This window comes from Ammospiza caudacuta, chromosome 1, assembly GCF_027887145.1.
Source record: "Ammospiza caudacuta isolate bAmmCau1 chromosome 1, bAmmCau1.pri, whole genome shotgun sequence".
Taxonomy (NCBI): Eukaryota; Metazoa; Chordata; class Aves; order Passeriformes; family Passerellidae; genus Ammospiza; species Ammospiza caudacuta.
The window spans coordinates 88,481,297-88,496,646 of record NC_080593.1 but is presented as its reverse complement, the minus strand read 5'-3'; the positions used below and the strand labels follow the sequence as shown (position 1 = coordinate 88,496,646).

At 37.7% G+C, this 15,350-nt stretch overlaps 1 protein-coding gene across 4 annotated transcripts in view; it reads left to right on the top strand.

Annotated features, from left to right (window-relative positions):
* The window catches only part of GALNT1 (polypeptide N-acetylgalactosaminyltransferase 1), a 159,282-nt gene that overhangs the window by 101,821 nt on the left and 42,111 nt on the right, over nt 1-15,350 (top strand). For all 4 annotated transcript variants that reach the window (XM_058800927.1, XM_058800944.1, XM_058800916.1 and 1 more), the window contains one exon: nt 12,107-12,336. In XM_058800927.1, the coding sequence (XP_058656910.1) occupies nt 12,198-12,336 (139 nt within the window). In that variant the 5' untranslated portion in view covers nt 12,107-12,197. The remainder of the gene's footprint in view (nt 1-12,106; nt 12,337-15,350) is intronic.

The window sequence follows — 15,350 nt, the reverse complement described above, 5'->3', positions numbered from 1 at the left end:
ATTTATTATTCTGCCTTTTTAGCTTTTTATCTGAGAGTTCTTTTCTTGTTCCCCTCTTCAGTGTACAACTCAAAATTTGGATATTGCCTATTTTAGAAATAAACTTTACATGGAAAAATTGATGAATCTCATGGTTGAAGAAAATCTCATAGTTGTTCTTTTTATACCATGTGTACATTTGCATGGATTAGCAATTAAAACAAAGGATATAAAAGTGTGGTATTTGTCAAATTTTTGTTATCAGTGATCCCTGAAAAGACAGAATTAAGCAAAACTGCCTCTAAAACAAGTGAGCCTAAGAGGGAGAGGGAAGAATGGATGTGAAGAATCTAATGTTTAGTGCAGTACTGTGTGTTAATTAAGCACAGAACAGTTGTTAGCAGCAGAAGCTACCTGCTGAGCACACAGCCTTGTGATGTGAGAACAGACTTAGCTGGGATTGTGTGCTTAAAAGCTACATTGCCTTTCTCTATAAATACTGCCCTTTTGCTCTCTAGGTAGACTTTTTATTTGCCTATGGATATAAACCAAAGGAGCACAAGTTTTTGGGGGAAGCTTTGCAAAACTTTATTGTATCCCAAAATTTGACAGAGATAGCTTTTCTTTTTTTTCTCCATATTTAATCTGTCATTTCTTTCTAGAGAAAGAGAAACACGCGCATGGGGGTTTTTTTGTTTGTTTTGTTTGGGTTTTTGTTGCTAGACTTTTGTTGATGGAGATCTGATGTTTTCTCTGTATTTCAAAAAGTGTTTAGCCCTGCAAAAGTGCAGGCTTATTTTGGTTAGAATTTGGGTGTTTCCCTAGACATGACAAGGTGTGGTACTTTTTGATTTTTATTTTAAACCATCTGCAGTGGCACTTTTAAAGGAATGGGAGATAAAACTTGTTAACTTGTTTGAATTCTTTGCCTTTCTTCATTCTACTTGCAATATCATTCTTCATTTTACTTGTGGTGATAGAACCCACTGTGTGTTAAGTGATTGTCACCCATGTTTTCAAATTATATATTGTAATTCTTCAAGTCTTCACCATTAGTCATACATGTTATCCTTTCAGCAGTTTTTAACTTGATATCTGCATTTGATTTTTCAGCAAGTTCTGCCTTTACTCTAGGCAGAATTCAGCCACCTTCTCTATGATAAACACCCTATAGCCCCAGCATGTATGATGATTTTTTTCTTTACCTGTGCTTATTTCAAAGCTTTTCTTCTAAAACTCTATTTTAAATATTTTTCACATATGCTGAAGGCAGAGAAAAAATGTTCTTCAAAGTTATTTGGTATTTTTTCAATTTTCCCTGCTGGATTTTTCATCTACAGTAGACAGTTTTCAGGATTAGAGTTTTCTGCACTTACTCACAAAAGGATGATTGAATCTATTGACTGCAATTTACCCAATGTTTCCAGAAGTCTCCTCTATAATAATTTTTTTTCTCTAATTAGCTTACTCTGCTTTTCTTTAAATCAAATTCTTGCCCATTGGTGATTCATCCTTAATGATGACTATTTTCCTATGTTGTTTTCTGCCATCTTTAAAAGTGTTTGAAGAATTAATGAACAATTTTATTCCACTCTAGCTTGTGGCTTTGATACATACCTAAAAAATAATCAGAAGCTTTATGGAGATTTGATACCTTTGAACATTTGAGACTTAGCTTGAAAGATTTAATAATTTCTTACAACATACAAGGAAGGTGTCATGGATATCTTGTATAAGATTTATTCATTTGATTGTTCAGAGTCTGTATCAGTTTTTGTCTATGAAAAATATGTAGCTAGTTTTGTGATGGTGAATTCACCTGACCTTCAAGTAGTGAAGGATTTCTCCTTGAAGTTTGTAATTCTTTCATACTGACTCCTGAGTTTCTAGTTTTCTTCTCTCCTAACTTAATAGCAGAATAGAGAGAGAGTTTGAGACCCTTTTGTCTGTGCTTATCACTGTTTATGAGAAGAATTTGCTTATTTCCTCAAAATACTTCAAAAGCAAATGCTGCCTGACATTTTTGAGTGTTGACATGTGCAGACTGAATATCATAAAATCTGCAGAAAATTCTATTATTTGACACATTTGTTTGAAGAGCAACCTATTGATAAGTATAGTATCCATTTTAGCTCTGTCTCAGCTGGTAAATTCTGAGTTGGTTGGACATTTTGAGGTTGAACTTTTAAAACATTTTGGAAGTGAATTTGATTTTCTGAACTGTGCAGAAACATGGTAAAGGAAGATGGAAAATATGAGCATTGAGAATATGAAACAGCTTACTGTGGTTTTACTTCCACATAGTCTAATCTAGTGTAAAAGAAGCTTGCTCACAATACTAAATTAAATTTTTTTCAGAAAGAAATTTAACTTCAAAAAAAGTCCTATCAGGTAGCTTATTCTACTTACAGCTCAACTGACAGTTGCCAAGTTATTTAAAATAATTTTTGGAAATGTATGAATTTTTGATTATTAGAAATCCTTGACTGCTTGCATGCTTTGTTTCTTAGGGAACCCATGCCTTGTAAGGCCAGGTGATGCTGCTTTTGTCTCGAAGCCTTCACACTGTGTTACATCCTGTCACAAGACTGAGAGCCTGAAACTTGTGGAGGTGTTTACAGCTTTTCCTTGCAGACAGCTAATAGTGTACTAATAGCCCAATCTCTGCTACTGTGACACTACTCCACTGCAATATAAATTTTCGGTAGTTCAGCTTTTAATTTCTTAAAAGACCATTTAGATCCAACAGGGAGCCTAAAATTACTTCGTTTTAAGCTGTTTCTTCTGAGTAATGGTAAACTTGCACAGTCTGTACCTCACATGACATTGTTTTTCTTGAGGAAATGGAGGTCCTCACCTAGAACACCTGTGTTGATGTGACCTCAATTTTTCTCCAAAAGTCCTGTAGTGTTGGGGTTGAAAGTCCAGCTAACACAGCTCTTCAGGGAGTTATTAAAAACTGGAGTCAGTTTATAGCTCTGGGATGCTGATTGGCAGGAGTGTTGCTGTGCTGAAAAAACTAAGTGCTGGGTCACTATCTGTGAGTCTTCCAAAAAGAAAAACTATTCCAGTGGTTCTAGTCCACTTCAGCCTTCCAGGCTGCTGTGAAGGATAGCAGAAGGCTCAAATAGGTCTCACTGATGCATCTTCAGCCATTAATTATTGCATGTCAAGTCTTTATGAGCTCAATGCTTAAATCATCTCTTGCCTCTGTTAGCAACAAAAGCTTTTCACTCATGAATTGCTCATTGTCTTTGTGCTGCCTCTGATACTCAGTGATGAAAATACTGCCTGTATTCTCAAGCTGAGTGTTTCTCTTAGTCAAGCACCTTCAGTAGCCCTCCCAGAGTGTGCATGCATAGTAGCTATGGTTTGGAAGAGGAATGTTTACTCTCTGTGAGCATCTGAGGTGTCAGTAACCCAATTTAAGATGCAGTTGTTTCAGGAGAAGAAATAACTGTCTTTTGGCTTATAAATCTGCTTTCCAAAAAGGATTGCCTGTTCTGCATCTCTCCTGAGAGGCAGTTCTGTGGTTCAGTCTAAGAGGGAAAGATTTGAATAGCAGTGATTTGAACTTACCTGCCAGGACTGTAATAACAGCCAATAACTTAATGGCCATGCAAACACCTACTTCTCTTTGCTTCAGAGCGTTATATATCTGTGTATTCATTTTCTTATGTGTTGCAGTTAACCTGGGCTAATGATGTGCTCCAAATATTTGAAGCAGTTCTGTATAAAGATGTATAGTTGGTTTTTTTGTTATCAGCTTGGCAATATTAAGTAATGTAATTTGATTGCTCACTGGACATAATAGAAGTATATTTTAAATTTTAGAGCAGTTAAGAAAATAGGAATATGTGAAGAATCCCTGAATGAGATGTCTGGTTTTAGATAATTTTTATGCAACCTGTGGAACAAAAGAGAAATGAAGTTGTTGCCTCAGACATTTGAAATCTACTTCAAAGTCATAGAATAGACATCTAGTGAATCTCAGCTGGTTATATGACAGCAGTAGTCTTTGTACTTTTATTGTGTTCTTAATTTCCAAATTTTAGCTATCCTCTTGAGCTCTTGCAATATTTACAGTTATATTCTGATAGGGAATATTTCATCTCCCTCCTGGATCAATTTATTCCTTTTCTTGCATAACAAAAATTGCTGTGAATAAAAGCATGTAAATCCAAAATCTGTGCATTGAATTGGTTTGATTTTTTATTATTTGATTAAAATATTGTTCTTCTGGTCCTTTGAAACCTTTGCCACTGCAGTTTCTTCCTGCAAGCAAGACAGGGTTTTCATAAAGTCAATCTAAATGTGATTTAAGGGTTTTCAAAGGTTTTCATTTGAGCAGTTGTGTAAATAATCCTTTGTTCCATTCTTAAAAATGCTTTATTGAGGGAATTTGGCATTTTTACAAACTCATTTGAGAAACCATTAAGCACCGATTTGTGAAATTATAAACTGTTTTCAGAAGTTCAGTGACTGTAGTTGTTTCTGAAAATTATAGGTACCAAAATAACATTGCATTTTCAATTAACTTTCTTGCATTAACTGTAAGAACTTGTTTTAAAAGCCAAACTTTACAAAAGCCATTTTTTTCAATTCAGAAATGTTATTTCCTTACTACGTAGAAGTATTTAGAGCTAATCTTAAAAGTTTAAAGGTTAAGTAAGGACTGCTTGAGTAAGAAGGTTCCTTCCTACTTGAAATATTCTATGATTCCGTGATTCTGAATAGGGAGAATCAGAGGTTCAAATACACAATCAGGTAGTTCCATACAGTTGTAAGCAGTTTGACAGAGTTGTAGTTGGAGTGCATCACTGTTGTTCCATTTTTGGTATTGCTTTTCTATGTAATGAGAGATTTTAACCTCACAAGAGCTTCTACTTTTGTAAGTATAATGCATTCTGTTAATTTGTTGGAAAGGAAGCATGAACCAATAGCTTCTGCCTTTGTGTATGAAGTTCATCCTTGTTTTTCAGCTGTAGTCAGCCACTTCTATGTTTGTTATTCTGCCTTTATTCCAAGGCCCACCATTTTTAGAAACATAATTATATTTTTTTCAAATGGTCAATTAAAAAATTGACTTATGAATTAAAAAGTTGCTTCTGATGAATTAAAAGTGTAGTCTTCCTACTCAGAGAGAGAAGAATAGAAATTTATTGTGCTGACCTACATTTCTCAGATTTTTCTGAAGTGCAGGTTTGCTTTTAATGAATTGTTTTCAGACTAGTATGATCTGCTTTCTCTCATCACCTCCTCAGAACTTTCTTGCTGAATTGTACCGAACAGATGAATAATAAAACCTTTCAAAATCCATCAAATGAGCATAGCCCCATGAAATATTCTTCTCTTATATTAACTTCTGAGAAGAAGACTACTGGCATCCTAAAACTCTTTAGCCTGTTGAAATTTACCGGATGCATTTGTGTTACTGTGAAAAAGATGAAGACTAATCTGTTTTCCACAGGTGATGGGCTGACCTAATTTAAATGGTTTTTTATCACTTGCTTTCATAGCATTGAAAGGTAGGGCTTTGTTTATCCTCAATTCCACCTGTTTACTGATGTTCTGATGGTAATGAGCTCTCTGCAAACACGCACCACAACCAATTTAGAGCATGGGCCAGTAAAAAAGAAAAAAAGAAAAAAAAACCAAAACACATCAGCACAGCAGCAAAAGTAATTCTGGAACCTGATTGTAGTGTTGGCATCACTTCTGGTTTCAAATATGAATGTAACCAATGGGATTGGACTCACTAATAGTTCAGAGATACAGAGCTGTAGGCAATGCTCACTACAATTTGCATTGGCTCCATTTTTTAGAAATTTGCTCAAAAATCCATACGCATGCCTGATATGTTACCTTACAGTATGCCAATTTTTCTCCTTCGCTACTAAGTAGACTGAGAAGCTGAAAATTCAGTATTGTGTTGGCCATCAATCTTTCCTTAGATGCTATTCAGTTAATCATTTTCCATTTGGTATAAATTGATATTAATAGCTTAAACATAGTAAATGTTGTGTCAGGATTTTGATGAGCCCTTATTTTGTGCCAGCTTCTGTTTGTTCATATTTGAAATTCTGGAAAACAAACTTTACATCAGCTTTGTCTGGTTACATGCTGCATCCAGTGTAGAATCCTGATTTAGCTGAATAACAGCAATGAAATCCTTTGTCAAGTCTGCCACAACGTCGTATTGAAGACTGATCACTGGTATAAACACAGATAAAGTTGATCCAAAGACAAAAATGACTGAGTATTTGTGTGCTATACTGAAAAAGAGTAGGTTTTCTTTCCCATGCCAACTGTGTTTGTAAAAGAGGTTGTTAAGTGCAACAATGTTCTTTATATGAGCAGTAATTTTAAAGATGACCTTTTCCTGTAGTGTCCAATATATCATGGATTTTGTCACGGGGAAGAAAAATTCACTTGACCTTCAGAAATAACAAGACTTGAATGTACCCATTTTTCCTCTTTTCACTTTGTTCTTGATAAAGTACAGCCTTTGTTCCTACCTTTTCCAAGGTGCTTTTAATACTCTTTTTTCTTCCATAGTATAAGGGTTTTGTAATCTATAATCTAGTATTTTGAAGGAATGAAAAGTAATTGGTTTTGCAAAAATCTTCAATTCTATTTCATTACTCTGTAGGTAAATGCAATTATTAAGTCTATGCATTTGAGGATTTATTTCTGTGGTTGCTAGGGTGGTTTTTAGATGCAGTTGACTTTCTTTGCCATAAGAACACACTACTGATTAATTTTGAATTTGCTCTCAGGCTCCAAAGGTTTCTTCCTGCAGAGCAGCTTCCTAGCATGGTAGTACCCAGCCTATATAGATAATACTCGTAGAATCATAAGATGGTTTGAGTTGGAAGGAACTTAAAAGGTCATATTCTAGTCCCAAGCCCCTGCCATGGGCAAGGATGCCACCAGCTAGATCAAGTTGCTCAGGGCCTTATCCAACTTGACCTTTAAGAAGAGGAATTTGTACTTTTTAGTTACTGAATATTCAAGGTTTTTACCTGCCGGTTTTTCTAGCCTTTGAATGTCCCTTGAATTGGCCACCCAGACCCATTTCCTGCATGTTGTTTCAGGGTATTGCCTGCATGCTCCAGCCCAGCTGGGTGTCACCGGCAACCTTGCTGAGCGTGCTTTCAGTGCTGTCCCTCAGCTTCTCAGTAAAGGCACCAGCAAGTGTGAGCTCCAGCTTTGGCCTCAGAGAGCTGTCACCAGTGGTTGTCTGTCAGCTGAACTTTGTATGGCTGGACAGAACCCATAAAGCCTGGTGCTCCAGCTTGCTGTCCACCCCCCTGAAAACCCACTTCTTTAGATTAAATCTCACTAAGTTGTGAAAAAGTACTCTGGAAGACTATCACAGTCCCTGCTGAAGTTAATGCAAACACCATTCACTGCTCTTCCCTTGTTCACCAAACCAATGCTCTCCTTGAAGTGAGTTGCCAAATTGTTAAAAGTATGGTATGGCTTTGATGTATCTGTACTGCCCGTTTCCCTTTTACTTTTTGTGTTGTGGTGATCTGGTAGGGATTGGGTTTGCTTTATTTTGTTATTTGTTTTTTGGTTTGGTGTTTTGTGTGTTTGTATGTAAGATTTCTTACATAATCTTTGCAAGGACTGAAGTGAGACTGACTTAGCAGATGGTTCTCCAGAATCTCCTTTCCTACTTGATGATAACTTTTTTCCTAATCTTGAGGATTGGGAATCTCTGGATCACCATTTCAGACATTTCACAGATGATGGAGAATGGCCCTGCAGTAAGATCAGCCTGATCCTTCAGCACCCTCCATGCCAACTTTCTGGTGCCATGGAAGAGATCTCTGACCTAGTCTGTCCCCTACCTATGAAGTTTCACTCTTGCAGACTCTGCCTCCAATAACAAAGGGACTGGAAAAGGCATTGAGTATCTTAGCCTTTGCATGCTGAGCCCTGGATCTATGTTATTCTCAGCCTTTTTGAATTTTATTTTTTTTTTTTTTGCTATCCTTAAAGTGTCGTTCTTGTTGCTGCTTTTGCTTTGTTCCAGCTTGTACTCCTGGATTATATGAGAACTTCCTCACGTGCTCAGGAAATGTAACTCAGGCTTATTCATCAGTCTTTCAACAGCATCCCTGGCAGTATAATTGTTGTGGAAGGGTACATCTGCAGGCTTTCCTTCTGTTGCCACAATTTCCTGGGTTTGTCTCTCTCAGCCTCCATTTTTGGGAGTTTCCATCCACTTATCCTTTGAGTGCAATGCTTAGCTGTCTTTTCTCTTTTTTTTCATCATGGGGCACAGACTCTCATGGCACTTCAAGGTCTCTGTGGAGATGCACCCACCTGCTGTTCATCCTTGCTCACTTTGCTCCTTAGCCTCTTCCACTGAAGAAGCAGCACTCAGGCAGAGCGTTCCTCCCGTGGTTGAGGCCACCACCACCTTCCAGTAGCAGAAGGAGGAACCAAGCCCTGAGCTCTGGGTCAAGGCTCTGGTATGCTAAGAGCAGTTGCTTCATCTGAGTTTCTGGGCCCCTCTGCTGCACTGCTCTGCTGGGGAAGCAGATGGGGGAGTGCTGTCATAAACGCGGTGGTAAAAATGCAGTGTAATTCATGAGATGATAGACTGCCCAAGGGAATGAGAGCCTTCATCAAAAGGTATGGAGAAGGACCTTATCAATGGAAAACTGCGTGTTGAACTTTTGCATCACTGTCTTTTCATCACTTCCCCAAACCCTCAAAGGGTTCAAAGAGTTCACAAAGTGTCTTTTTGACATTTCACTGAACTGACAAAGGAATTTTCTTTTGTTAGAGGCAGATATACTGCCAGGCTATACATTCCAAAGCACTTGATATAGAGCAGCAAGTCTAGAGTGTGGTTCTCCTTTGTCTTTCTAATCTGAGGACCCCAAAGCTCTGTGCTCCTGTGGGTTTTACACTGTTTTACAGCCTCATGTCTCACAAGTCTGAACTTCAAGAAATGTGAAATTAAAAGTATTGGTAGAGTTTTCTTTCAAAACACCTATTTTATTAGCATTTGTGTTCTTTAAGAACAAGCAGGGTGGTGGTGTGACTTCCTTCTTTGCCAAACAATTTCTGTGGTGTCCGGGTTGGACCAGAAGAAACCTATTGTATGAAGAGTTTAAGGGCAGTCATGCACTGTGTCAGACAAATTTTGTCTGTATACAGTATTTTTCTCTGCCAGTGGTTGATATGCATATCTAGGGCAGAGAATAGAGGAAACTGGAATGATTCTTCCTTGCTGTACTCTCCTGGAATGCAGTGACTTGAAGTTCACAGTCGGGGACTGGCCAAAGTAGGGGTGAGGATTTGGTATTTATTAGTTGATGAAGAGGCTTGCAGTGCTGGCAGGGGATGGTGGCAGGCAGCTCCCCTGGATGACTGCACACTGTAGGGAATAAATTCCTTTTCTGGGTTTTGACCTCTTGCTGCTAAATTCACTTGATTTCTGCCAATATAGGAAGTAAGAGTAAAAGGCAACTGTTGATCTCTATTTACCATCTCTGTACAGCTTTTGATTTTATAGACCTGCCACTTGATTTAGGTTACATCTTTTCCAGCCAGGAAAAGTGCTACTTTTGTCTTGTAATAAAGCTGCTTTTTGTTGTATTCATCCTTTTGCACTTCTCACTTGTTCCTTCTAATCCTCCTGTATCCTTTTTGAAATTATAAGACTGGATGTTCACACAGCACTCAAGATGAGAGAGCAGGTACTGTGTAATGGAGTAGTGGTGGTTTGGTTTCTGTTTTCTACATAGTAGTCTGTAACAAATTTATTATTCTTTCACTGCTGCTGATGGTTTTACAGAATTTCATAGTACAGCTCCCAATATTTTTTTAATAGATAGGAGGATAGAGTTCAGGTCTATCCTTCTATCTATTAAAAAAAAAAAAAAACAAACTGAAAAAACAACCAAAAAATTTCCAACCGAACAACCCCTGGGATTTTTTCATATGTATGTCACTTAATGTTTCCTTGTGGTAATTTCATCTGTTACTTTATCATCGGGTTGTTAGTTACAGATCCTTCTGCAGTTCCTAATTTTTTTACAGTCATCCCTGTACACCAAAACTATATAGATGCAAGCTGAGATCCCAAAAATAATTCATTCTTGTCATTTGATATGCAGGAAGCAGAGGGTTGTATACCCTTCTAGCCTTGTACAAGTGGAAGGTCACAGGCTCCTCTCTTGCTGTGCCATCCAGAGCTGTGTGACTTCAGTGTAAAGGAGTGCAGGGAGATAGGAATGTGTCTGCTGCCAATAAGAAGAAATAAGCTGTATTTAGAAAAGGGATGTCATGATATTTTCCCTTAAGAAGGGTGGGGGGAGGCAGGGGTCAAATAATGGCAATGAAATAGTAAAGGAAATGCAGTCTTAACGATGCAGGCCTTTAATGAGGTTTTTGTGTAGTCACAACTGATGTGCACTAACCCCAGCTGGCATCCAAGCCCCATGCAGCAGCCACTCACTCACTCCCCACCACCCCAGTGCAATGGAGGAGAGAATGGGAGGAATAAAAATGAAAAATGAGTTGAGTTAAAGCAAGAGCTGCACAAACAAGTAAAACAAAACAAGGAGTTTATTCACCATTTCCCATGGACAAGCAGATGTTCAGCCACCCCCAGGAGAGCAGGGCTCCATCACATGCAGCGATTGCTTGGGGAAACAAAAGCCATCACTCCAAACATCCCCTCCTTTGTTTTTCTTGCACCACCTTTATATACTGAGCTTTATATGATATGGAATATCTTTTGAGTCAGTTGAGGTCAGCTGTCCTTGCTGTGTTCCCTTCCAGTTTCTTGTGCACCCCCAGCCTCCTCACTGGTGGGGTGGGGTGAAAAGCAGAAAAGGCCTCAACAGTGTGTAAGCACTGATTAGCAGTGACAAAAACATCCCTGAATTATCAATGCTGTTTCCAGCACAAATACAAAACATGGCCTCTGCTGGTCACAGTGAAGGAAATTACACCAGTCCAAAACAGCACAAACACTTGAGATTAAAGTTCCCTTTTCAATAAATTCTTCAGTTTTCACTGAAAGCATGTAAGAAAAATTTAATGTATGTAATTTGTAAAATCCTAGCATGTCTTTAAAGTCTCCTTATTTTATTCCCTTCATTTTCTATGTCAAGAGTGTCTGCAATTCTGGTTTTAACTGGTATTCTGTTCCCACTGGTAAACATTTCAGGAGTACCTTGAGTTGAAATATGTCAGTAGTGGTTAAAAAAAATTAAAAATTAAACTCTCTGTATTTTAGTGTAAGGAAGCTCAAAGCTGTTCTTGATTCTGCCCTACTAGTCATGGAAATATGTAGTCTTTTTAACTAAATCTGTAATTTGAGTTGGGCAAAAGACAATTTCAAAGGTTGGCATTCTAAAATTGTAATTCAGTGTACACACTGAAAAAATATATAGAGATTTGCTCTATAATCAAACATTAAACTAATAAAGGCATAAAGTGTCAGACTTGCTAACTTTAGCTTTGAATACCTAGTAAATGATCCTGGTGGCTTATGGGCACTTTGTTAACCTTGCCTACTGTTTTATTTTACCAAAAGGGATGTTTGGTTTTGGTTTGCTGGAAGTGCAAAGCATTTGTCTTTGTGATGCTTTTGTAATAGGCAATTAGACCCTGTGTAAAATCCTGGCATTTGTAGGCCAGCATTCCTAGTGAAGGACCCAGAATGTCAGTGTGTGCTACATGGGAGAAGCATGAGAAATATTAGCCAAGGGATTCACACAGTAGTGATACCCTGCTTCCCAAGATGTTCCAGGTTTTCATTCATTGGTGTTGTCCTGGTTTCCAGAGGATCCAGAGAGTTTCTTCTGATGTCATTAGATATGCCTACCTTCTTTTCCAGTGGCTCAGCAGAGGACTCTGTTTTGGTCACTCATTTTGATGTTTCAGGTGATGAATGTTAACATTATAAAGGATTGGAATAATGCTGCTAAAACTGACCCTATTCCCTTATCTCACTGAAATGCATAGGACATTAATTTTCTTGCATACATCATAACATAACTAAATTGTTACCTTTCAAATGGAGTTAAAATTTTTGCTTTTAGCATCTCAGATAAATGTTGTGACTTCTTTTTCTTTTTCTTTTTTTTTCCAGATATAGAACATTGTCTCTCAAACTGGATTAAAAAAACCCTGTTGATATTTTTATTTATACTTTTTTATTTTTGTATTTGACTTAAAGTGCCATGAAAAAATTTGCATATTGTAAGGTGGTCCTTGCCACCTCTTTGGTTTGGGTCCTTCTGGATATGTTTCTATTGCTGTACTTCAGTGAATGCAATAAATGTGATGAGAAAAAGGAACGAGGCCTGCCAGCTGGAGATGGTAAGTTTTCTGCCTAAGTATTCTTTAAAATTGTACTCTTTTTAAAGATTTGGGATTTTTTTTTCAACAATCTAGCATTGTGTCAGCATTTAGGAGTCACAGAATATTCCATGTTTCTTTGAATGATTAGAGAATAACCACGTTGCTTAAGATATACGTTGCAGACTCAAAGCACATAAGATGTAGAATTTTAAGCACTAATGTATATGAAATAACCCTAAAAAACTGTGCAATAAGAAATGCAGAAATATAAGCCATGTTAATGCAGTCTAAAGCATATTTTAAATTTTCATGAGTAAGGAAGCAAAGGTGCTATTAACTTCATCAGACCTGCTAATAAAACAAACCAAGCCAACAACCAAGCTCGCTTGTCTGCCTCTTGCTGCAAAAAAAGACTTCAACCAGCCAAATTGAAAAAGACTCCCTGCCCTGCAACCCACCTAACCCAAAATTTGGACAAAGACTGTAGCAATAAGACACAGTAAATATTGTAAGGTTTATGATAATAGAATGAACTTGGATGTAAAATGACAAATGTGAGTGCATGCTTATTTAGATAACTTTTAAGTGAGAACTGTATTTTTCAATACTGAAGGTTTTCAGATAAGCTTTCAGTTTTGTTATTGCCATCTTAGGGTTTTGAGCACCAATTAAATGAGCTGAATGTGGGGTTGTTTTGTTTTGGGCTTTTTTGACAGCACTACTATTGATGTTGCCAACCTTATTTTTAGGAAGGTAGCATAGTTGATCACATGGGAGAAAGGACTGGTGCAGGGAGATTTTTCATCCCTGCAATGTCTCAGTGTATGCATTTAGAACTGCAGGCAGCTGCCACCTCCAGTTTGTTTGTGAAGCATCTCATTCTGTAGTTTGGAGTCTCTCCCTCTGAAAAGGCTGTGTCTGTGTTTCACTGCTGATGTTGGAAACCTTTTGAGTGTTGCTAATTTTCAAGTCCAATTGGTTAATTGCACTCAAGGTTATTGCTTTCTATCACAAGAAACTTTTTCACCTGTTGACGTCTGGTGTGAGCTTTGACTTTCCTGGGAAATTTTCAGAAGTATTTTAAGAATAATGTTGCTCTGTTACAGAGTAACACTGGGGAGATATTTAAGAAGTGTCAGATTTGGTTTACTTGTTTTCTTTCCCTATGATGAAAACAAGCCAATAAATCTCCACAGAGAGCACTGTATGGAATGTAGAATTTCTGTGCTCAGCACCTCTGGACTCCTGGTTTCACAACTGCATGTGAACATTTCAAAGGGGTTCTAGTCCACCTGAATTTTGCAGAACTAACTTAAATTTTTCATTGCTGGCATTGCATTTTTTGAGTTTCTTTTTCAGTAAGAGGAGAGCAAAGTGGCAAGCGTATTAATGAGGCTCATGTAGAAAGTATGTAGAAAGTACATCTTCTACAGGAACTCTGTCTTTTTTTTTGTCCTTTTTTTTTTCCCTCCAGAAATTTGGAAATTTTTATATGGTAAGACAGTGACTGATGTGGTATTATGTAGGAATAGATCCAATTTTTGGCTTCCCATAAAGCAGATAACTTATGCCAGAAAACAGCAGGTGAAGTCAATATCTATCAACTTACTGTGATATATTGATAATGTTGAAATTTCAGATGACTTTACGTATGAATTCATTGGGGGAACCTTCAGGTGAGGGAAAGTCTTCAGTTTTGACATATTAGTATTATGATTTTCCCTATGCAACACTAATTTTACTTAGTTGAGTACAGCCTTCATTCTGACCTTTACCCAAACCTGTGTGTGTTGAAATTCTTGATATATTTTTAAGATCTTATAGCTGGCTGGTAAACAAACAAAACCTTGTATATAGCTTTGTACATTTTCTTGTTTGGGGGGTGGGGGTTTTTTTCTTTTTTTTTTTTTTTTTTTTTTGGTAGGGTTTTTTTTTTAATGGCTGATTTGTAGTAAGGTTCAGGAATAGGTCTGCTAGAAACCTTGGTTGACCCTGTGACATTTCCTTTTAACCAAGCTGCATGCCTAATTATAGATATTTTTACTTGTTCCAGTAGTTTACTGATTTGGAATCTCTAGTGGGTTTACTCCTGCTCAGAGTGCCTGGAGTCATCTCAGATAACATTGAGGCTATTTTGTCTGTGAAGCTTTTATCAAAATCTGCTTTTTCACTTCACTTTTTCCTCTGCTTTTAATTTCCATAATTGAATTAGTTTCCTTGATTCAGCATAAATTATGCTAGTGTTCTGAATTTAATATCCTCTTGTCCATGTCACTCTGCTTTATCTCTGCAATTCATGGAAGAATTCCATGTCATTTGATGAACTTACTCAACATAGGAGCAAGTTTTTCTGAGGAGTTTATGTTTATTTCAGGTTGTGCTTGTCCAGTTGGTAAAACCATTCTTTAGCTATTTCATCAGGAGCAAAGGATTTTGAGGACAACTTTGGACAGTTTGGGCTTTCATGAAGTTTGAAGGACGTTTTCCATGGGTCTTTAACACAGAAAATGGAAGGATTTTCTTTTTATAGAATTAGGCAAGAGCCATAGCCAAAATTGTCTTTGGGCTCTTTTTCATTGGTATTGATGGCATAAGATACCATAATCTTAAATCAGGAATAGTAAAGGAATAGTAAAGGAATGTGCAACTGTGGAAAACTCAGTGTACATGGTTATAGGGAACTGTAAGGTGCATGAGATAGAAGCTTTGGTGTCTGCTCTGACAGAGATTAAAGCTGGGAGTTGAAGTGACACAGGTGTGGAGTTGAGGGCACAAAAGGTGAGGTAGAAAGGGGACAGGCCACTAGCCAGCTGAGGTGGAGGTGCCTTGGGAAAAGGGGGCCTGGCTTGGGGTCTGGAGAGTACAAGACTGAGTAACTAAGGTTGTACCAGAGGGGAGGGATAGTTGTAATCCAGTGACTGTAGTTGTGTGGGATGGTTTTTCTGTGGACTTAACCTTTGCTGCCACCACTGCCATGGTGGCCCACCCCCACCACCATGGCAGAAGACACCTGCAGTGGCTTCCCCAGGTAA